Source organism: Drosophila arizonae, chromosome 3 (genome assembly GCF_054131065.1).
Source record: "Drosophila arizonae isolate 15081-1271.41 chromosome 3, UAZ_ARI_1.0, whole genome shotgun sequence".
Lineage (NCBI taxonomy): Eukaryota > Metazoa > Arthropoda > Insecta > Diptera > Drosophilidae > Drosophila > Drosophila arizonae.
The window spans coordinates 23,086,375-23,110,785 of record NC_142923.1 but is presented as its reverse complement, the minus strand read 5'-3'; the positions used below and the strand labels follow the sequence as shown (position 1 = coordinate 23,110,785).

General features: G+C 37.2%; 3 protein-coding genes across 3 annotated transcripts in view; 2 read left to right on the top strand and 1 right to left on the bottom strand.

Moving 5' to 3' along the window:
* Nucleotides 1-24,411, top strand: part of slam (slow as molasses) — an 85,664-nt gene that overhangs the window by 32,280 nt on the left and 28,973 nt on the right. The window contains exon 2 of the mRNA XM_018004558.2: nucleotides 4,386-4,447. The gene's annotated coding sequence lies outside the window, so the exon portion shown is untranslated. The remainder of the gene's footprint in view (nucleotides 1-4,385; nucleotides 4,448-24,411) is intronic.
* On the bottom strand, nucleotides 17,273-21,577 carry ppk7 (pickpocket 7). Its single transcript, XM_089464233.1, has 5 exons — nucleotides 20,600-21,577; nucleotides 19,026-19,158; nucleotides 18,916-18,969; nucleotides 18,586-18,828; nucleotides 17,273-17,617 (listed from the first exon to the last, which is right to left on the bottom strand). The coding sequence occupies exons 1-5, from the start codon at nucleotides 21,575-21,577 to the stop codon at nucleotides 17,310-17,312; spliced, it is 1,716 nt and encodes a 571-aa protein (XP_089320359.1). The 3' UTR covers nucleotides 17,273-17,309.
* Nucleotides 22,243-24,211, top strand: ppk14 (pickpocket 14). The gene is made up of 4 exons (XM_018001265.2): nucleotides 22,243-22,427; nucleotides 22,503-23,091; nucleotides 23,179-23,788; nucleotides 23,852-24,211. The coding sequence occupies exons 1-4, from the start codon at nucleotides 22,243-22,245 to the stop codon at nucleotides 24,004-24,006; spliced, it is 1,539 nt and encodes a 512-aa protein (XP_017856754.1). The 3' UTR covers nucleotides 24,007-24,211.

Genomic DNA, 24,411 nt, shown 5'->3' with positions numbered 1-24,411 from the left:
TTTGCAGACAAACGCGCCCGCGGGGCTTTACACACACAGTCGCACAAGGGTTAAGGCCAACAACAATCATGCGTAAGTTTTTGGACCAAACACATATTTTGTTAACCTTTCGAATTTGGGTTGAATGCAGGAGAGCATGCAGACAAAATGGCCGGAAGCGGAAACTGTTTTGTACATTGGCAAATTTGATATGTAGCAGGAAACTAAGACAACCGACAGGTAGGCAGACTTTGCCCAGTTCCATGTGGTTATTAAACACATATTTTCAGGGCCAGTAGCTGGCAAAAGGCTTACACGCCGTAAAAGAGCATAATAATAAGAAGCTTAAAGCAGACACACACATACACACACACATACGTAAAAAAAAGGTCAAACGAGAGTTTAAAAGTTTTGTGCGATTAGCAGAGGTTTGCAGCCAAAGAACAGTTAGTGGCTCTTAATAGTTGCCTGTGAGCCCACACAAATGTTGCTAATTTGTTATTTATGAAGAGGGCAATCGAGGCACCTGGAAGTGTACTAAGCTTCCGGCATTAGGTGTAGCTTATGCAACTAGATGGGCTGCTCAAATTGTTACCAACAGCTTAATAATGTCTGTGTGAAATTCAGGCATCGTTTAGATTGATTGAGAGTACTAAACAGGTCTAAGCTGATGTCTATACAGGATGTTAAAACTTGAACAGTTGTCCAGGTTGTGAGAGAGATACACGTGTATTGTATACCATTTTCAATTTTGGTTTATTCGTATTAAATCTTTACTGAAATAGTCTCTTGAGTTGATTTTCAACCAACTGCAATTATATTTGTTTGCATTGCTGGTCAAAATCTTTATGAATATTGCAAGCCCAGTTTAATATTTACAGCAATCATAGACGGCTAAAACATATGAATAAGTAAATAGTTTCAAGTTATATATTCAAATATTTCATACATTGCATAGCTAAAGCTCTGCATCTACATCTTTAATCTACAAATCCACAATAAACCAGCCACATTTGCCTTTGTTTGCTACTAAAGCCACAAAGCATTACGCAGATAGCATGTCCAGCTCTGCCCCAGCTGAACGAGCTCATTTTGGTCAATCTCAGGTGTCATATTCCAGTTGTAATGTTATGGCCTCACTCAAAGGCAACCCCTAACTCAACAGCTGTCCTCATTCATTTAAATATGCATAGAACAACTCACACAGAGAGAGAGAGAGAGAGAGAGAGAGAAAGCTAGCGAGAGAGAGATATATATAGTGTGTTAGAGAGAGAGAAAAGAATCAAATATAAGCAAACCAGCGAATGCCATTTATTACTTTAATGTGCACATGTGTGTGCATGTGTGTGTGTGTGTGCGTGTGTGTGAAAACTTCAATTAAAATGCCAGCGTTACAATGCACACGGATGACAGTCACACGCACCTTCTCTGCCCTGGTTAGGCCCTTTTTCTCTTTTGGCATTTCATTTGCAATTTAATGCAAAATAGCCGTAAAGCCACAAAAAGGGCAAGCGAACATGTTTGGCTGGTTAAGCAGCGCCACAACGAAACAGTCAAACGCTTCGCAATCCTCGCAATCCCATCATAAAACGCAATGGAGCTCTTAACTGCCAACAACAAAATGGCTGTGCTGAGTGACGCTAAAGCTGACAATTGTTTTTTTTTTTTTTCGTTTACCTTGGAGCGAAAGAGAGCGGCTTATAGAGCTGGGAGCGAAAGGGGGAGCGAGTGCGATAGAAGAAATTGAGCAAGTAATTTTATTCAAGCTCATTCGAATTATTCTGTTTACCTATATCTCCCAAGATTATCTTATTTGCCTTGGTTTCTCTTTTTCGTATTTTTTTTCATTTATTCGTATTCTTAATAAATATTATTAATATTTTTTTTCTATATTTTATACATCTAAAAATATAAGTATTTGAATATATTTTAACTTTCTTTTTTGTTTATCTTATTCATTCTAGAAATTTCTAAAAAAAATTTAAATTGAAAACTACAAATTTATAAACCGTATTCAAATGTTATTTTTAATTATTTCTTTAATTTTAAATTCTTAAAAACTTATTTGCTATTTATTTGTAAAGAAAGCCAATTGAATCCTAGATTTGTCATTAAACCCAAATGTTCTCATTAATTATATTATTAATTTTTATTTCTAATATATTTCAAGTGGATGTTTTAAACTGTGAGGTAAAGCCCTTATAACAATGTATAACTTTTTTAAAAGTCGAAAAGAAATAGATTTTCGCAAAATGAGAATATTTTGAAGTTATTTTCTAACTTAACAAAAATCCTTAAATTTGTTAAGTAATAAAAGCACGTCATGCAAAAAATCAATTGAATTCAAACCAATTCAATGTATATATTTATAATCATATTGCTTAATATATAACAAATAGATGTTGGTAATATATATTTAGAAATAATATTCTTAAGAAGTTAATTATTTTCTTAGACACTAACATAAAATGTCTCAAATATTATTTTCAAAGAAAAAAACCCTAGCCTTCTAGCACTTCTGTATATAAAAAAAAAAATTAAAAACACGTAATACAATATTATGGCTAAAACGTTTCTCAGAGCACATGTTGCCCTGCTGGCATTGTTTTCCTTTGCATTTTGAGTACGGCGAAAAAGATGCTATAAAAATTTACAGTTAAGTGATTTTGTAGCAATTTGCAGTTTGCTGGCTGTTGCCGCATTACAAGGCCAGGTGAGTGGGGCAGTCGTCGGTTGGCTGTTGGTTGTTGTGGGCCAAGCAGCACTCGTAAATCGTTGGCAAATGTTTGCCAAGCGCGAGAAGCGCTCTGGCCAGGCCAGGCCAGGAGAGGTCGAGTCAAGGCGAGGCAAGGCGAGGCGAGGACAGGTCGAGGCCAGGTCCTGGCCAGGTCTAGGCCAGAGGTCTGTTGCTCTGGCTGTGGATCTGTCAGTAAATTCAATTTATTTAAAAGCTTGTCAACAATAAGTCAAATGAAATGCTCTGCTCAGCTGTAAATATGGCTGGCCCAGTAATAAAGCTGATTTATTTGCGCTGTTGAGATTTACAATTTGCCCATAATTGCCAAGCATATAAAATTCTATCTAAGCTAAGTACAACTGACAAAATGTTACGAAATCGAAATGAAATGCTCGAGCGAAGTATTTGTGGTTATTGTGGCAATATATTCAAATATATATAACTTGAAAGACATTTTGTTGGCAGAACCCTTGCCGGTTTATTTAATTTATTTTTATTTTTATTTTTTGGCATCTCTTGCTATGTATAGATATATGGGCATGCTGTGTTTTCTAATAGTAGTTCCGCTTGGCAACAGTAAATAAATCTTGTCAGTGTCTGGTGTGGGATTGGGTAAGGCTATAGATAAGTCCAATACAGTTAACACAATACAATGGACACTACAATTGGCTGCAGGACTTGAGACTGCTATTGCCGTTGCTATGGCCGTTGTTGTTGCTGCCCAGTTCAACTTAAACGGCTGCTAAAGTGCAACACAGTGGCCTGGCCTAGAGCAGAGCACTGCCACATTTGGCAAACAATATTAAGTGTGTCTGTTTTTTAGCATTTGAAGTACAAATAAAACAATACAGTGCTGCCAGCTACAAGCTGCACATGCATATACACTCAGACAATCATGAAAAGCAGTCAGATAAGCGAGAGTGTTTCGAGAACTAGCTGACAAGTGGGGATGAAATCTGAAATGTATTATATTGAAATACTTGGTAAACTAATGATAGCGGAATAACATAATAAGACATAACATAGCATTGCATCAAAATCATAATATTTTATAACATTATTGTTGATTACTTTAAAAGTATGATAATTATATAAATTAAATATGATAATTATAGAAAATTAGTTCAGAAATCATTCAATATAATTCTAGTATAATTCAATTATCAAGCTAAAACTTAATGCAGTTTTTTTTTTAAGACAGTAAACACAAATATATTTAATTATATTTTACTGGTTTAGATATAATCCAAAGTAAGGCAGTACTTATATTAAACAATATATTAAACAATATTATTGAGTTAAAAACTTACTGAAATCAATTTTTTTTTTAATTCCTACACATTTATATTTATATAAAATAATATGAATATATATACACATATTTATTTTAATTTTTAAAATTCATATTAATATTTTTTTTAATACCTTCCATTTTTTTTTTTTAATTTACCAGTTGTACAAATAAGTAAAATAAATTGTCTACTAAAAAAAAAAATATTAAAAAAAAAATGAATGTAATTAATTTTATATTTAATTCATTTTCTCTATTTTTGTCTATCTATGTAATATATTTAATCAACTTTAAAACGAATTTTTCTTCTCTTTTTTAGCTCAACTATTTTTACAGAAACTATTTTCTTTAATGGATTTCTATTTTTTTTATTTGCAGCTTTTTGTCGTGATCAAAGTCAGTCGATTAAGTTTTATATTCCTTCACGAAAAGTATATTAGGTAAGTTTATTAATATCATTTATTTGTTTATTTATATATATTATATAATATGTCTGACCGGAACAACAAAGTATCCGTATAAACTTTACTTGCCACCCGCGTAAAATTGATTGCAACAATGCAGTTTTTATGTGCCTCTACACTTACGTATATGTGTGTGTGTGCACATATATGTACAGTAAATATATGTATATGTTTATGAATTGTTTGACTGAGAAACACAAGTGTGTGTGTGTGTGAGTGTGTGTGCTATGTGCAGGATAAAAAACAGCCGCTAGTGAAGTTTCAACAATGTTATTGACTGAACAGAATTCTGGACTCTGATTTCTGTTGTTGACTTGGCTCATAAATCTATACAAGTGTTGTTGACTGACTGCCGCTGGGTGTGTGTGAGTGTGTTTGTGTGTTGGCTTCAATTATTGATCCTTACGAGACTTGGTCACAATTCAAGCTGCACTAAAATTTGCGCAAGTTTTTCATTTCCGTTTGCCGCGACTTCTATCAGTGCACTTCATTAAAAGCAAGCACTAAAGTAAATGACTCTTAGGAGTAATTCCAAAGCGAAATAAAGAAAATAATAATAAAATAATAAAACGTCAACCAACATGTGCCATGTCGTATTTGTCTAATGGTCAGAGCTACTGGGCTAACACCCTCTTCTGTCTCTGGTCCCTCGTCCATGTCCCTTGACATGTGAAGGAAAACGTATTCCATTTGCAGTTTTTTGTTTGTTTTTTTTCCTTTTCCTTTTTTTTTATGCTGTCATAACAAACAAATTCTCAGCATGTGTGCGTTGCGTAGCGCTGGCATTACCAGAAGCGGACGTTCCTTTGGCCAGCTTTGCTCAGCTCCAAGAATTTAATTATACTTTTGATTTTAATGAAAAAACAAGCGCACGCGTTGCCCAACGGACACATCGGTGCCCTTACCCAGGGAGCATATGGAATACTTTGTTGGGGAAGTATGCGAAAAATTGTGGTATTTATTGAATGGACAAGAATAAAAATGGATATGAAATATTTTATATGAATTTTTTAAGGATCCGATTGGATTTTGATATTTTTATGAATTATATGAACAATGAGTTAGACAAAATACGTATTTTTAAAGGATAAAATGTATATTATATATAATATATAAGATATAATATATAATATATAATAATATATAAACCAAATTTTAAGTTTAAATAATAATTATTTTTTATTATTTTTATAAACAATTGATTTTAAAGATACTTATACAAACTAAATTTACAAAAACATATTTTAACAACTTAAAAATTTGTTTTATATAAATAAATAATTTAAAAAAGTCTGCTACAAAATTATCATCAAAAATTTTATAATATAAAAAATGTTTGTGCTTTTTAAAAACCTCTTCGGACTATCCCATTTAGCTATCTGATTTTGAAATAACTTTGAGTGCTTACTGGTATTCGCAATCTCACTGTAAATTATTTACTTTTAAAACTGACTTCCAGTTAAGTTTACCCCCATTGGGTATACGCACTCAACACTTTGGCTGACTTTGGCTCGGTTAAGGTCGTCGCAGATGTCAACGTATGGTTCATTTGGACACGCCTTTGAGAGTTCATTTTTAGTAAATTGTCAACGGAGTCGTCAGTGCAAAATTGCAGTTTAATTACAGTTAAAAACAGGGTATAAAAAAAAGAAACATTTTCCCTTTGAATGTCATAGTAAATGGACGGCATTAAACGAAATTGGTGTCTGTGGGGTTAAGAAGGGGCACATAATGAGTTTATATGCGCATTTACTGTGCCATAAGGAGACACGAGACTCCGGCTGAAAAATGAATGTCAATTGAAAATGTCGCTGGTTAAATATAAATTGTATATGAATGTGAAATATGTGGACTTGTGGAATGACCAGAATATGCCCTAGTATAGTACTATATGATGATTCCCATTCTCAATGAACTGATTTGCCTATTTATTTATGCATAGTTTCTCTATGTGATTAGCGCTTACATTTAGTTTCATCTACGAGCTCTTGGTAAACATTAAACAAATCCTCAACATTTACGCATTCTGACCGCAATTTGAGCTCTGCACTTGAGTTGCAGTTCGCCCCAACTGTCCCCCCGCCCCTTCCTCACAGTCATTTGTGAATATGCACATTTAATATGCACCACATGCACTGACAGGCCTCGCCATGGCAGCGACTGCGACTCCAACTATGGCTGCTGCTTCGAGCCCAAGCTGACTCTGTGGCCGGTCACTTGCCATGATGCATGCACAACATGCACTCGCAATCAAACATGCCCGTTGAGAGAGAGAGAGAGAGGGAAGTGAGGGACAGGAAGAGAGTGCGCATACCATTTGCAACATTCGCGCTGTTTCATTGTGGGCGATGCTTAAGACGCTGCGGCGCACAGCTGCTGCGACTTGCTGCTTATTTGCATACAACACTTTGACGCATTGTTCCCGAATACCGAATACCGAATGCCAACGGGACAGACAGCGGGCAGCACATGCTGTGCCAACTGCAGCTGCTGTTTTCACCTCCACTTCCCCTCGCATTCCCACTCCTGACTTGAGCACTAATTAAAAGCAAATTTAAGCATACTCACGCTCACACTCTCCTACAGCTGCAAGCCAAACAGACGCACGAATTTGCCAAATGATTAAGTTCACAAACGGCTCACAAGACGATCCGACGGGGCGTATGACCTACGTAGACTTTGGGGCGAACCACTATTTCCATTTACCATTGCCAGTTGCCTTTGCCCATTGTCTTTGATTGGATAGCGCTTCGCTCAGCAGCCAAATGAGTGTTAATTAATACGATTTTAATCAGCAGACAATCGAACAAGACGACAGTACTTGGAATACCTGCCAACCTGGCTGCCTGCCTACCTGGCTGCCAGCAAGCCATCATTAACCCATTTAAGGTGCAAATCCAATTAGGCAAAAGCGTTCAGCAAAATTTTAAGTCACACAAATTGGCAAATTGAAATTCACTCAGATTAGGTGTGTGTGTGTCTGTGTGTGTGTGTGTGTGTGGGGGGGGGGGGGGGGGGGCTTCTGAAACAAACTTTAATGAAATTCGTTTTTAATTGTGTCTTAGAGTCTGCACAGATTTTCAATGTCACAACGAAATGCGCCTAATTTATGGGCTTTATTAATGGCGAAACAGCGAGAATATGTTGAAGACACTTTAAGTTCAGTTTATTATAGAAAAGGTGACAGAATTTTAATCATAATGATCCTAGTGAGGGGTAGTATATCACCCAAAACTAGGATGATCACTTAAATAATATGCCATAGTAAATATATATGCACTTTTTGATTACTCTGAGTATTTACCACTCTTGGGAGAGGTTCTGAACTAGTCAAATACTCAAACAAATTAATAAGAGCAGCGATCCATGCCGAGCACAGATGAACGAGTCGAAGCGCTTCATGCCAAACTCCGAGGTCTGATGTGATTTCCTATATTAAATGTGTACATGGGCACTATTTGATATCTCTGAGTATTTACCATTTTTGGGGAAGACTCAGAGCGAATCGAAAACCCAGATGAACGAATGAGAGCAGCGATCGATGCCGAACATGCTGAACTCCAAAGTTTTATGTGATTTTCTACTCTCTCTCTTTTCCAACCACTATCAGTGCATACTCGATACACCAGATGGTTCAACTGCAAAATGTAATGCGGCACAAATTATCTTTTTAAAGAGCAATGCATTTTATTTGTAATAAATGTTAAATATCCTATGATATTGCCATACTTTGCCATACCGATTCATTTGAGCATAGGGTATATACAGTAGACTCCGGTTATAATGACTCCGTTCTTATGAAAATTATGGCTCCCAGTCAAACTTCCATTAACAGACTTAAACGGTTATAGCGTCTTCAGGGACGGTCTCTTGAGTGTCGTTATAACCGGATTCTATATGTTACCCCCACTATACATATTCTTATATTAGGAATGTCAATACCAAGTTCATAGTTGAACATATTAGATCGTTCTGAGGAGAATAGAAGGTTAATATTTTTAGTTTACTCACGCTTGAGTTGCCATATGTCTGTTTTGTTTTCAAGGACTTTCTAGTATATTAACGTCACTTTGTTTGATTTTTTTTTTTTATATAATATTTAAACAAGCTTTTTACTACCAATTTGGCAGCTTAACAAGTTGAACATAAAACAAGTAAGAAAGCTCTAGTCGAGACTGCTCGACTACGAGATCCCCTGAACCCTTGGAGCAATAGATATTTCAATAATTTTTCGCGTCTTTCAGCTTACACAAGAAACACGCACACACACACACGCACGTACGCATACACAGGCATACATACACACACACACGCATACAGACACAAACGCATACACACACTCACATACACACACACATACACAAACACATACATACACATACACAAACACATACACAAACACATACACACACATACACAAACACATACACACACGCATAAACGCATGGGCTGCAGTGTGCGCTTACTATGAGAACTTAATTGTTTAATAACTTTTTTTATGGACGTACGATCTTCATGAAACTTTCAGATTATGATTATAACATAGATATGCATGTAATTGCCAAAGCCCAAGTCTCTAGTATTTGAAATACGCTTTTTACAAAAGTGAGGGTGAGGGGGTGAATTTAAGGGTGGGGGGTAAATTTTAACAAAAACCGAAATTGTATAAATTGCATGTAAGCATACATTAAAAATTTGGAGACTCTAGCAATAAAGGTGTAGAAGATATAATTTTATAACCAGTTTTCGATAAGGTTTTTTATCGATAAAAAAAGATCGGGATGAGTTATCGAATTTTAATGATAAACTTGATATGCGCGCTGTAATTACGGACATTTAAAAAAAAAATTGAAGTCTCTAGCTCTTATATCTTCTGAAATCGACGCGTTCATACATACGGACAGACGGACAGACGGACAGACGGACAGACAGACGGACAGGGCCAAATCAACTCAGCTCGTCACCCTGATCAAGAATATATATACTTTGTGGGGTCTGCCACGCCTCCTTCTCCCTGTTACATACATTTCAACAAAACCATTATACCCTGATTTCCCATTGAAAATGGGTTCAGGGTATAAACATAATTATTTACAGTACACACTACAGAAATTTCATAACAATTTGTTTGACTTGACAACGAAAATATTTATAAACTCAGTCTTCTTAGCAGACTCAATTCAAACCATTGCATAAGGTATGCCTGATTTCTGTTCCACATTTTTTGTTTAATTCATATACTATTTTAAATAATTCGTAGCACTTTGCAGGTAATCTTTATATTGAAATCTGTACAGCTTGAGCTATAAATCATTTGGTTGCTCTAAAAGCAGCCGGCGGCTAAGTGAAAATCTTTTAAGAGCACCCAAGTAATGCACATAAATAATAAATACAACGCGAAATTAACTTTCCGGCGACAGTCGTGTTCCACGTGCCTGTCCGGTGTGCCATTCCTCCACGATTTTGGCTAGAGCACAAAACAAACAATGCGAGCGAGTAGGACTCCGACTGTAAGATACTCTTTCCCTGATACTCTGATATTCTTGACTATGAATATCTATATAAATATTGTTGTCTGTAAAATCTGTGACTTTTCAATTCGAAAGCTTCTCAAGTGGGGAGAATTATGTAAGTCAGAGCATTATCTAGTCGGTCTATTACAATTTCATGTTTGCTTTGTGCCATGTTACCTAGACTGGCGTCAACTATTTAGAAATGCAAAGCACATTGAAAGTTGAAAGCGTGCAACGGTTGGTTTTTTTTTTACTTTTTAATATATATACATTTTTTTTTTGGTTACGGTTTTTGCTTTTAAGGTGCCAAAAGTAAACAAAAAATTGCTGGAAAAAAGTGAGAGAAAGCCAAAAGGAAACTGTCAACGCACGCCGTAAGCTGACAGGCGTGGCTGTTGTGGTTAAAGAGGGCGAGAGAGGCGGGGCAGTGAGCTGAGGTAGACAGAAATCTCAGTGCGCCAGCTATAAAAATCATAAATTTTATTATGTATTAATGTCGCGGGTGCCGTTAGCGGTGACGTCGACAGTTTTCTTCATCTTTTTTTTTTTTTGAGTTGGCACTTATATACAGACATACATATATTTATGAATAATTCAAAAGTCTTAGCATACTTTTCAGCGCGCTCAAGTTTAAGGTCAAAAAATGGCGAGCGTAATGTTCTTTAAGGGAAAAAGAAGAAGAAGAAGAAGAAGAAGAACAATGAATGGCTCTGCGTGCATATTTGACAATTTTATTAGATTAAGTTTCATATAAATGTGTTGATAATGCCAGCCAGACATTGTCTAGACAAGACACACACAGCTGACATCTGAGCCCGGAGAGTGAAAGGTGGCAACAGTTTGCCGAAAGCGAAGAGTAAGACGGGCTGACAGGCCAACAGGCAGACAGGTGGCTCCTAGCTGGCAGCATTGCATGGCTGTCATAAATGCCACAAAATCCGCACGAATGCAGCAATGCAAAATTAATAGCTGTTGCATTCGACTGCTGCCGAGTGGATCAATGTACTATGTCTACTAGTATGGCTGGCATGCACAGAATGTCCTCGACTGGGTGGCCCCAAGCCCCAAGCCCCAAGCCCCAAACCCAGCCCCAACCCCAAGCCCATCCTTATCATCATCATTTAGCTGCAATGTCAAGGGCAACGGACGTACAGTCTGTAGTGGAGCAAAAAGTTTTGCTGACGTAGAGGTGTGTGATTTACGCAAAGGAAATCGTATTTGAATTTTTATCATTTTGCCATGGCATTGAAGTGCTCTAAGCCTTTAATCGCTGTCCGGCTAGAAAGTTGAGAAAAATTGTTGCAGGAAATTGCTGTGACAGAGTATTCTTTAGATACAGGGTGTTGCCATTTGAAGATAAGCCAGCTTACATTTGATATACCAAATGGAAATGCTTGCAAAAATGTTTCTTCAGGGTGGAGCACCCTGTATTTTATTTGCCATAAGAAACATTCAAAGTGACATTTGCATTTTATTGTTGAATGCCGGGCATTACAACGCCAACTTTCCGCTCTTTGGCTTATTGTGCAATATCCTGACTGCTGCTGCTCCTTCTGCTGCCCTTTCAACTCTAACATCTTTTCATGCTCTTGCACTCTTTTGCCTCTGAGTGTGTCTGCATGAAATAAGAGTTAATCTTGCGTCCACTGGGAATACACACACACACACACACACACGCTCACACATACATACGCATGCGAAGAAGCTGAGTCGCCAGCATCTTTCTTTCGTCTCTGTAACAGATGTCCTTGATATTTCATTTGATGCTTGCGATATTTCAAAGGCAAATGCCGTCTGCCTTAGATTTGGCTGCAATTTTCTTTTGTGCGACATCAAAGTGCAGCTTCATCAGGCAAATCTCTGCTGCCTCCACGGCAAAGCCGATAAGGCAGCGAAAGTGGCTGCTGCTCATGAGCCAAATGTGCCACAAAGCATGCAATAATATTGTAACAATCGAATTGGCAGCACGACAGCCGAGTGCCGTGCGCCGTTCGTCCTTCTTTTATGCTTTTAATAATATTTTAATAGAAACAGCAAGGAGCACATTTATCCTGTGACTACTTTGTGGCCGGTGGTGGTTGCTTTTGATGTCGCTGCTCAAGCAGCTGGAGACATTGTGATGGATGGATTGACGTCGGCAGGCATAAGTAAAGTTGTTGCCATCCAAAAACTTGCAATATATCATAAATCATATGAAGCCTAAAGGTAGCTCAGCTGCAGGAAAGGCTTTGATGTGGCCTAGAAAGGTCTAAATTATGTGAGGTTTTTATGGCGAATTTTTATGGATATATATGCTATAGATATTCTAGACTACGCTTAACTGAAGCACATTAGGCATACAAGATTTTCTTTATATATTTTAATATATTGATATTGATAAATATCTGCGACTATACTTAACTGACACTCATCAGGCATTCACGATTCTCTTTTTAGTATATTTTAATAAATTGATATATTTGATTTTTTTTTTTTATATATATCCTTGACAATAATTAACTAAAGTTCATCAGGCAATCAAGATTTTCTTAATATATTTTAACATATTGATTTATATGGATATATATATATATCTTTGACTTTGCTTAACTGAAGCACATCAGGCATTCAAGCTGCTTTTAGAGTATTTTAATTTCGCTCTTTTACGTTGCAAGCACATCACATGTTTCTATGTCTCTTGTTGCATAATTATGACACTCCTGACATGACACACGACTTGTCCGTTTCCATGGATATACACTCTCTCTCCCTTTCTCTCTCGCTCTCGCTCTACTTCGTATCGTGTGGCTTATTAAATGTTGCGGCTGTGCGTGTGGTACATTTTCAGCTCCAGTGATACAAAATAATTGGGACATGTTGCCCAGGTGTGGAGTGGGTCAGCATTACTGAGGTCAAATCTCTGCTCGTTGCTGGGCTTGTTAAAAGACGTATTGTGCCTTGTTAGCCGGCCCCACGGCTATTGATTTGGGCAACTCAATACCTAAAGATGAAACACGCTTGTATTGTAAATATGTATATCAAACATACATATATTTTGGTGACATTTTTAATTAAAACTTTCCATCCGATGACTTGGCAAAAAAAAAAGAAGATGGAGTAAGATTTGGGCATAATAAGTGAGCGGGCCATGAGTCAGCCGTAAGTTAAGCTGTTACCTTTTGTCAGCTCAGCTTTGTACGTTTTTTTTCACCTGTCTGCGCTCAGCTTAAACTTAATTTTCCAAGGTAATTAACTCCCACCTGCTAACGTTAAAATGGACACCATTAACATTTACTTTGGGGCATTGCTTGAGGCCTTATTGGCCAGCATTTTGCTAGTCCTGATAACAGAAAAAAATGGTGTTGCGACAACAAAGGACGTTGATGTAAGCTGTTAAAATATGAAGCGTTTGACATAAGTTTATCTTATTTCTATTTTGCGATATTAATTATTTTTTATTGTATTTATTATTTGCTTGAAAAATTCATGTTTAATACAAATTTAAAATATGAAGTTTAAATTTTAAAATTGTTTTATCAAAAAAAAAAAAAAAAAAAAAAAAAAAAAAAAAGTATTTGCTTGTATTGTTTTATATTTAAATAAGCAAAACAATATTTATATATTAGCAAATAAATAAAATAAAATAAATAGTTAAATAAAACATAAAATATAATTATAATAAAATAAATAAATAATAATTTAAAATAAGCTATATACATACATATATATATATATATTTTTTTAAATAAAAATAATAAGTAACAAACTATGTTTTATATAATGTTTTTTTTTTTTTCTTTTTTCTTATTTAGTCAACGTATTATGTATACACTTTACAATAACTTATTATGTAATTATTTATATGTAAGATAAATATATACTTTGTTTTACTACACATTAGCTCTAATGATATTTACGTAGTACAGGTAAAAAATTTCTATAGAAAATACTGCCGACTGTAACCAAAAATAGTGGATATATCCAAGACGTCCACAGTGTTCTTACCTCGGTCTTGAAAGCTTTTTTTCATCATTGTATATCTCATATATGCATATATATAAGCCAACATATTGTATGATGAATTTAAAATTCTGTTCCTGCAGAATAAATCATAGTGACATACTTATATTAATACATAGGTATTGGTCTTTGATCTACAGCGATCTGTGATCCAACTAATCATCGTCCTAAAAATCCTTTCCAAATAAAACATCTACATTAGGTCTCCAAAGGGGCGTTACTTCCAACTAATTATCTATTATTTTTATAATTTATTTAATATATTCAAATGGAAAAATGTTATGCAATTCAACTTGTTTTTGATTATGTGTAATTTTTGTTTAGTTTTATCAAATAACACAGTTGAAATCCCATTATAGCCCTTAGGCCATGCACCATATTTAGTGCAACCAAAAGTTGTTTGTTCGTAATTCGTGTTTGCGCTCAGATTATCATGTTGTCTGTGCGATGGCTAAAGTTGAAATTGTGAAATCTGTCTCGCTCGATTAACGCTGCGAAGGCAGAGAGAGGGAGAAAGATGAAATGGGAGAGAGAGAGAGGGGAGCATGCTACACACACGAGCCAGTGACTGTAAAACTTTCAATGGACAAGCGTGGCTTATTTGCATTTTTAATTAACTAACAAGTGCTTGCAATTATGGGTGGCCGAGGTCCAGAGACAGCATTACCATATTCATATACATGTGCATAATGACAGCTGTGGACTGCCATAAATCAATTAGGCGTAAATGTGTGCTTTGAGGCAACTGTACTTGGCATAAATTGCTATATACATATATATATATATGTGTGTGTGTGTGTGAGTTTCACATGTTTTGCATGCTTGTTTCGAAATTGCAATTACTTTAATTACCAAACATTAGCGCATATTCTTCTTCTTCTTTTTTTCGTTGATCACATTAAGTGCTATATGTCATGTGTGAATGCTGTCAGAAGTTGTGGCATGCCTCTTGTGTGGCACATGTGTTGCCACACTGTGTCAGATTATGTCATGAATACGTTAAGCATTTGCCACTTTGACAGCCGCCGTTGGCGTTGGGCCAAAACTTTAAATTCACTTTTGACATTCATTGGGAGGCAGGCCTATGGCAAAGTTCAGCCACTTCTGTTTCTGCTTGTCCTGCGCATGCCACCCAGTTGCATACACCTCCCCTGCCCACCCGTCGGTTGCAGTGCAACACAATTTGACAAGTTGAGCGTAGCTACGCCAAATACCGCCTGACAGCGCAAATATTTTAACAACTTCGATTTTCCACGACTTGCTGGCAAGCATGAATGACTGAATGACTGACTCACTAACTGACTGACTAACTGAAGGCTGCTGGCTTTACCTGTATGTTGGTGCTTCTATCGCTGTCATTGACTGACGAAAATTTTGCAGCGATGACATAAATCAAATGTGATAACATTTTATAGCACATATTTGGCCATGTTTTTGGCTTGATTTCTGTCTGCTCGTGCGCAACTAATTCGGTAATCAATTACAGTTATTTTCGCATGCACGCAGACATTGAATTTCAATAAGCCTTGATATGATTACACACACACACACATACACATGTGTACATATTTTTATAAATTTTATTTTTTTGCTTGATCGCACAGCGAGAATTATGCGACCTGTTGTGCGGCATGAAGGCAGCCAATTTACCAGGCGTATGTGCAATATTTGCGTGCACCCTATAATATTTGGGGTATTTCGATTGCAGTAGACATTTTGAATATATACATATAAATAAAGAAGCTTGACTGAGTCGTCGAATATCTCATAGAAAAATTACTGCATTCCGCATTTTTCAATTAATTTCTTTAATGGCATCTCTTATAAATATTTTTTAAAACTGGATAAATTTAAAAACCTCTGAAATATATGCATCGGGAATAGTATCAATCTTATTTAATCAGCCCACATAATTAATATATTAGTTGTATAAATATTATTAAATATTAATTATATTATATATTAATTAGCATAGTTAATGAATTTATTATTATTTTTTTTAACTTAACTTAAATGATGCATAACTTAAAATGCTGCTAAATTTAAAAAATTGATATCAATAATATGAATCATATTTGGTCAACCCATATACAAATTAAATTTTTAAGACTTTTTGAATAAATAATATTAAACTTAAAAATAAGAATATGTGGATTTAATAAAATGGACTTAATTTACAAATTTTTGTAAAAGTTGTACTATTGTTAGCTTAAACTGCTGCTGAACTATATTTATTATTATTATTTATTTATTTTTTTTTTTTTTGCTAAGACATTTACTGGAAAATTTTAGTTTCATTTCTACTAAAATATGTTTTTAAATGCCTTAAATTTTTTTTAACAAATTTAAAAAAAAATCTTTTTCAATATCTCTATGTTAAAAAATGTATAATTAAGTACATTTATTAACTATATAAAGACAGAGGCCCCACAATATATGGCCTTTGACTAAAGCGCATTTAGACCCGACTTGGTAGACCCGTTTTGAACACATTGAATGTTTCTTCTTATCCTGCAACTCGAATTATGGCCCAAACAGTTCACTTACCGCCCACACTCGTCGACATGCCCGCTGCGTAGCATATAATATTCGTGTCGCGACATTCAAATGAAAAATGATTGCCTGCTGTGACTTTTATTTTGTGGCCGCACAATTCACAATTCACGTGGGGTAGTTTATGTGGAAATGCCTTTAAAGTGTGGGTGGCTGCATGCGTTGTATAAATAAAATTACACATACGCCCCCGTTGACGTAGAACAAGGACTAAATAATGTTTGCTTAAAGTCAAGCCCAATCGCTACGACCCCCAGAGACTGGCCCTCATGGCTGCCTGACCTACCGCAACTGCCGCAGACACCAGCAACAGCAACAGCAACAGTCACACAAACAAACAAACTATGCTTAATTGCAAAGAGGTTCTGGGACCTCCAGCCTGACTCTCGGCAAGTCAAGTAAATGTCTCAATAAACTGCAAAAGTTGCCTCGGCGCACCGCTTGGGAGCACGACTTAACCTCAATTTTGATTAACAATGTCTGGCAATGAAGCTGTCAACGTGCGGCTACAACGTACAACCGAACCTGAGCCCAAACTCCTCAAGCCATCCCATCCCATCCAATCCCTTGGGGCAACTGCAAGACCTACTCGGCCAGGTCTTGGCTGTACGGCTCGGTCGTGTCTATGCGAGCGCACAGCGAGCCTGAAAAATGAGCACAATTTGTTTGTTGGTTTCCCAGCTGTGGCAGTGACTGTGGCTTGCAGTCACTTGGGCCGACCTCGAGTTCGCATCAGTTAAAGCGCAAATATATATTTTATTTGTGTACATTATTCATTTGCTAATAACATGTTTATGGGCAAACGTTTGACGCTGCCACTTCTGAAATTGAGATGTTGGCTTCTGCGCCGCCTGCTCCACTTTCAGCTGCATTATGTACTGCTCCAGCTGACTGGGCATATTTTGTCGCAAATTTATTGTGGGCGTGGCTGCGGCCGTATCCATGCGTCGCTTGGCAAGCAAACGCTGACGCAGCTCCCGAATGCCAAAGGCGGGCACCTCAATGCACAGAAAATAGGCCAGCTCCATGCCGCTAATGAGCGAACAGCCCAGAAAGAGGCCGGCAATGCCACCAAAGCTAACTGAAAGAGAAATAGAATCAGAGATGTATTGATTGAGGCAATGTCAATGTCAAATAATGAATAGGATATACATATATGTATTGCAGACAAATTAATAATTGATTGGTTATTAAAATAATTAAACTCAACTCGTATTTGACTTGAATTAATTGACAATTATTTAAAATGCAAATAAATATTGTTTTAAATTTGTAACCTATATCTTATATCACTTGTAAATCTTTAATAAATACATTTAGGGATAATATAAATTAAAAATTTATATATAATATGTAATATAAATGATATGATTTTTATAAATTTAATTTACTAAAAAAAAAAAATAATAAATAAATAAATAAAATAAAACAAAAATAAAAATAATAATAATAATAAAAACAAAATACCTTTAGTTAATTTTAGATTAGCAATAATATAATTATATTATTATTTATATATTATATATTGAACTAAAATAAGCTAGAAATAATTATTTTTATCTTTATTTATTTATTGGTATTATATATTTTTTATCATTATATTATTTTGAATTTTTTTAATTGATTTCAATTTTCTGTTTAGCTCAATTTTACTTGATACCTTCAGATCATTTTAGATTGACATTAAAATATTTTTTTACGTTCTATTAAATAATACGTATTATGCTAAAGAATAAAATAAACTATAAATTATTCTTTGCATGTCAATGCGTTAAACTAATTTTGATTGATAAATAACTAAATTCATTAGAAAAAATTAAAGCTACTACCCATTGATGAGTAGATAAATAAATTCATTAGAAAATAAAAACTACTAGTCATTGCTGTATAGATAATTAAATTCATTAGAAAATAGAAACTGCTATTCATAAGAAAAAGAACCAAATCAAAGATATAAAAAATGTCCAATGGGTCACTCAATCATTGCGATTTCGATTTTGTTCGCTTTTTGCGTCTGCTTGTGATTGTGATTCTGTGACATTTACTAACCCATTAAGTCGACCCAGCCAAATACCAAACTGGTGCGGTAGACCATCATGGTCTCGAAGCGGAAGTGCACATCCAAGTCCACATATGATGAATTGCCAAGCACTTCCGGCGGCAGAAAAGACGGACGCACATCGTTGATGTAGTTCAGCGAGTAACAGTTGCGAAAGCATTTGCAGACCATGCCCTCATAATTGCTGCGCACGAAACGCTCCTCGCCCGGCTGATACGAATAGAGTAGCCTATCTATATATGAGTGTGTGTGTGCGTGTGTGTGTATGCAATTAGAAGTGACCCTTGGCAGAGTAAAAGTTTGGCATGTTTGCTACGCACCATTGTGCTCCGCCAGGCAATTAAAATCCTGGGCCCGACAGGAGCGATACTGTCCTGCAAATGGACCACAATTTCAAGTGTGACTGTGCGGTCAAGTCGAACGTGCTTACCCGGCGGAAAAAGCAAGTCCATTGTGCAATTGCAGTAGCGCACCAAGTACTCCTGATGGCACTCCGATTGGCAATTCTCAATCATGTAAATGTAGCCCAGCAGTGACTTGAAGTCGCGGCTATTGCGCTCGTTCTGCAATAAAAATGCAAAGTGTAAAGGGTCAATGAAAAAAAAAATTGTATTAATATATGTAAAATATATAAAATATGTAATATATATATATATCTAAAAAACTTTTTTTGAGGAGCTGGATGAAATAAGCTGTGAACCACTGTATATGATAATAAGTTTTATAAGTTGGTTTTCATTTGATTATTATTATTTGATTCCATTTTTGACTAAGTCTTAAAATGGAAAGAATGTTTTCTAAATTAGTTTGCATTTTCAAAAAGACTCTCTCAATGTAAGAATATCTACGATTTGAAAATACATTTGGTTCGAGTGGACATGGAATGAAACAGTAGAATTATAGGTACGAATAGATTATTGTATAAACAACAAATTATATAAATTCAAAGAAAATTTTGGTTACAGTAAACCTAATTTTAGGTGAATAAAACAGATAGAAATGAACACGGAAAACTTACAAACGCTCATCTCTTTATTATAATTATATGAATATTACAGAAATCATAAACAGCTGCTTTATATCTCATAAAATGAGTCTATAGGTGAATGAATAAATAAAAATCATATGATTTTACATCAGTCAAGAATAATGACATTACGAGTAAATATAAAACATAATAGACTAAATTCCGGACAAATCAACCAACCAAAACAATGAATCCCAATCTATTAACATTAACATTTAACCGTTAACATATTCCCTAATTCAGTATAAAGAGAGCATACGAAATTCACTTACTCAACCGAACACTCCCAACCTAAACGACCTTTGTTACTTACACAATAATCACTTGCCCTGTCAGTCAGATTTAAAGTTCATTGTGAATGAACATTATACTATCATTATACATATATGTATCATTATATGAGCCTCATTGACATCAACATTTTACTTATTACCATTATCATCAGCATCAACATAATCTGTATTCAGATTGACGTCAGTTATCTAAACCTCTCAGCAGATCTTCCTTATCCATAGATCCCACAAAATTTATAATTCTTATAATTATAGCTATATATATAGAATATATAATAAATTATGTAACTTGATTATAAATACTATGACCATAATTACTAATTTGTTATTATAGAATTTAAGAGAAACTAATAAAAGAAGAAGAATATTTCCATATAATATTTTATATATACTTCACTTTCATATTTTCTTTCAACTATTCTGTGCAACAGTGTTTCAAATAAAATCCATATGCTAAAATAGCCTACACAAAATTAGTTAATTTGACTAGCAGTACTACAATCTAAATGAATAATAATTTGATATTCTAGAATTTAAGAGAAATAGAGGTAGAAGCCTGCAGAGATAGTTGCAAAGAAGACCTTCAATTCTATATAAAATACACTTTCATATCGAATTTCCTGCAACGGTGTGTGAAATAAAATGCACAACAGGAAATGGCAACAGGAAACATTGAAAACTAACATCAAACACACATTGGCGCTGATCAGAGCTGACGGAACGTGTTTCGTTGTCGTAAAAGTATATTGTCGGCTCGATTTCGAGCGTGGTTTCCGTGTCGGCGGGTATACGAAATGGATCCTTGTGCCAGACATAGGGTTCCGTGACCATGACATCGATGGCCTTTTCATTAACACGGCCCGGCCAGTGTTTGTCCGGCTGTATGAGCACACGCACAAACAAGGCGCTCATGGGTCCGGCGGAACCGGTGCGCCAGGGCCACAAGGGATCCAGCAGTTGCATGCGTTTGCCCTCAACGGTTTCCAGTGAATTGAAGGCCCAGCAGAGGCCGTTCTTGCTGCGTCGCTTGGAGAAGATCTCACAGCAATCGTGCGGGAATTTACGCCACTTGCAGTCGGTCAATAATTCATCGCATTTCCAGGTCATGAAGTCGACGACGTGACTGAAGTTGATGTGGCTCAGCTGATGCGTTGGCTCGTTGCGTAGCTGCTCAAAGGACTCAAAGTGGCCAAAGGACATGGCATCAAAGCTACTGACGATGCGCTCAAACAGCTTCAGCTGCGCCACATCGCTGACATTGGCCATAAAACGCTGCTTGGCCAGGGGCAAACGCTGCCAATTCAGGCGATTGTGATTGCATATGGTGATGACCGGAAATGCAATGCGATAGACCGGATAACGCGTGCTATCCACAACAGTTTGAAAGTTGCCATCGTTGTAGCGCTGCGACAGTATCAGGCACACATAGACGGCGCCCAGAAATGCCGAAATGAACGTGCACAGCCAGACGAAGCGTTCGGTGCGGCTGGCCTGTGCTGCCAGCAGCTTGTCCAGTCCATGGATCGTGGTGCGTTTGCCAAAGCGCATGGCCAGCTGCCAGGCGGCCTGGCCCAGCTGACGGAGCACTGCATTGCGGGCGGGCGGCAAGGAGCGCTGCTGCACTTGCAATGAACGCGCCGGCGGTAAATATGCCAATGTCATGGCTGGTTAACAACTGAATCAGTTGTAAGCGCATTTCCAGTCTTTTATAGCTCTGCGTGCGGCAATGGTCTTTGGGATAATTAGATACTTGGCAATGTCGTGTCCGCTAACGTGTTAAACGCCTATTAAACGTGCTCTCCACCAGGGTCAAGTCAGACAAAGCGTTTGCCGCCCCAAGGTCCCAAGGGACCTGACATGATTTGCATCAATGTATTATCTATATACGTCAATACTCACATACATATGTACATATATGCATGTCTATAGGTCAAAATGTCCAGCTAATTGGACAAACTTTTTGTCAACCGAATCGATTGCAATCAATGCCAAATGATTTGCAAACAAAGATAAACGAAGCATTTTTTAAGACTGATTTACGTATGCTCTTTTCGGCAAAAAACATATGTCAGCTGAGAAAAAATTTAAAGAAATTATAAAATAAATATTCATGAGTTGTAATAAGTGAATTTCATTTCATTTCACTTAACAAATTGAAATCTTAAAGTCAACTCTAGCATGATTAAGCCAGCTCAAGCTGCTTATTCCAACACTATATCATTGCTGTTAGACCCTTGCTCCTGAGGAAAGAGTAATCAGCTTTAGTTCCAAATGAGCGAAAACTACGATATAAAAGACTTGACCTACTGGCATTCCAAGCACACAACATGTTCATCAACCAAGTGAGAAGAGTGAAGCGGAATCGAACGCGGATAGCTGCATGGAAGCAGCAACAGCCGCCGAAGGCGATCTGTGAGTCGGAATGGATAGACTTGATCAGACGTTATTCGATTGGCTCGCATATACATGGCTTCTATCAGCTCTTTTGGCCCTCGATGCGACGGCGCATGCGGTGAGTGTATTGAACTAGGTAAATTCTCTCATGCAACAACAACAACAACAACAACGGCTCTGTTCTGGTGCTCAGTTTGCTGTGGAGCCTGGCGCTGCTTTGTGCCCTAATCGTGCTCATCTATGTTACGTATCTGCTGGCAGAGCGGCATCAGCGCAAACAGTTTCATACGATCGTCGATGATTCGCATTGGCCCATTGTGAACATTGCCTTCCCAGCGATTCTGGTGTGCAACAAGAATCACCTGAACTGGTCCCGTTTGCCGGAGATCAGAGAGCGCTACAACATCAGCGATGCAGAGCTGCCTTTGGTGGAGAGAGCGCTAACGGCATTTGATGCCGTCACGACATCGCATCTGGATGTGTTTGAGAGTCTGCGGGGAGAGCCCCTAGAAATGCTCAATCATCTAAACTTCACACAGATCGTGATTGAGATGGCTTGGCGCTGTGATGAAATGTTCAGAGAGTGCAGCTGGCTTACGATGGAACGGGATTGCTGCGAGCTCTTTCGGCCACGACGTCTGCCCCAAGGTCCCTGCTTCGCGTTCAACGAGCTGGAGAAGCGACCGAGCGCAGAGACGGGCTTGGGAACAGGCATAAGTTTTCGATTGATGCTGAATGCGGACAGGCATGCGCCGGCCAATAGAGAGTCGAAGGGTTTTGTGGTGCGTACAGCCGAGGGCAACTAGACAGCTTTTCACGCCTTGAACCAGAACCCGATCCATAATAAATCCTATCCTATATTCGCTTAGTTGGATGTTGTGGAACCAGGTGTTTGGACCGGCTTTCCCAAGAATGTGCCCCCTTATGCGGACCTCAACATCGGCCTCAGCGCTGTCTACCATTTCTACGATAGCGGCACATATTCACTGGACAGCAATCAACGGGAGTGCCTGATGGACTACGAACAGGATAGCAAACAGTTTCTCACACTGTTGGGCTTTAAGTATATGCTGGAGAATTGCCAGGCCGAGTGCCAGCAGCACTACATGCTGAACTATTGCAACTGCACACTGGATCTGTTCTATCCGCCCTCGAATCATGTTGCCTGCAAGCTGAAGGATCTTCCCTGCCTTGCAGCTCACAATCATCTACTGCAGAATTTCGAGCAGCCCGGCGAAAAGTCCTTTGTGGCCCAAACAGAAGCTGGACTCATCTGCGATTGCCTATACAACTGCAAGTCTCTGACGCTGCTAACCGATATGCGTCAAGGTGTTTTTCTGCCCTGGAAAGCGGGCAATGGCAGCGATAAATCCTATTCAGAATCCAATAATCGTTCGATTTTCGTCAATTTCTACTATGACAAGGGCGTTATTCTGGTCTACAAAACTAGCCTCATATATAGCTGGATCGATTTGATTGGTAAACGAGCCCTAAACTAAAATTATTATGATATATATATTTTTCAATGGCCTTTACTTTCAGTTTCTTTCGGTGCGATTTTTCAACTCTGTTTAGGCTGTTCGATTATTAGTCTGCTTGAGCTTTGCTTTTTTGGGCTGTTCGATGTGCCACGTTTTTTCTGGACGCACTATAAATCAAGGCGCATTGGTAAAGATTGTTTAATAAATACGAAATAAGTGCCGGCGCTATCCTCTTGTGTATGCTATGCATTTCATTTCTGTTTATTGCAAGTAGTTCATGGTCTGGTGAATACTGTAGAGCTCTGGACTTGGCTTGACATATGCAAAGCATTTGCAGCCAAATGTCTTTTGTTCTTTCACATCATTCTCTGGGGCAAAATTTATATTTGCTGTAAGTCCTTATATATTTTATATGTGAGCTCGAGCGGAGCGTTGCTAAAGCTTTCGGCTAAAGCTTTTATTCAAGGATGTAAAGTGAAAGTTTAAAGCACATGCAAGCAGTTCAAGTTGCAAGCAGTGCTTTGAAAAGCTTAGCACTTCGTAGGAATCTGGAATATGAAACATCGAAATAAGGACATGGAAAAAAAATAGAATCCTCTGACATAGAGTCGATTGGAGAAT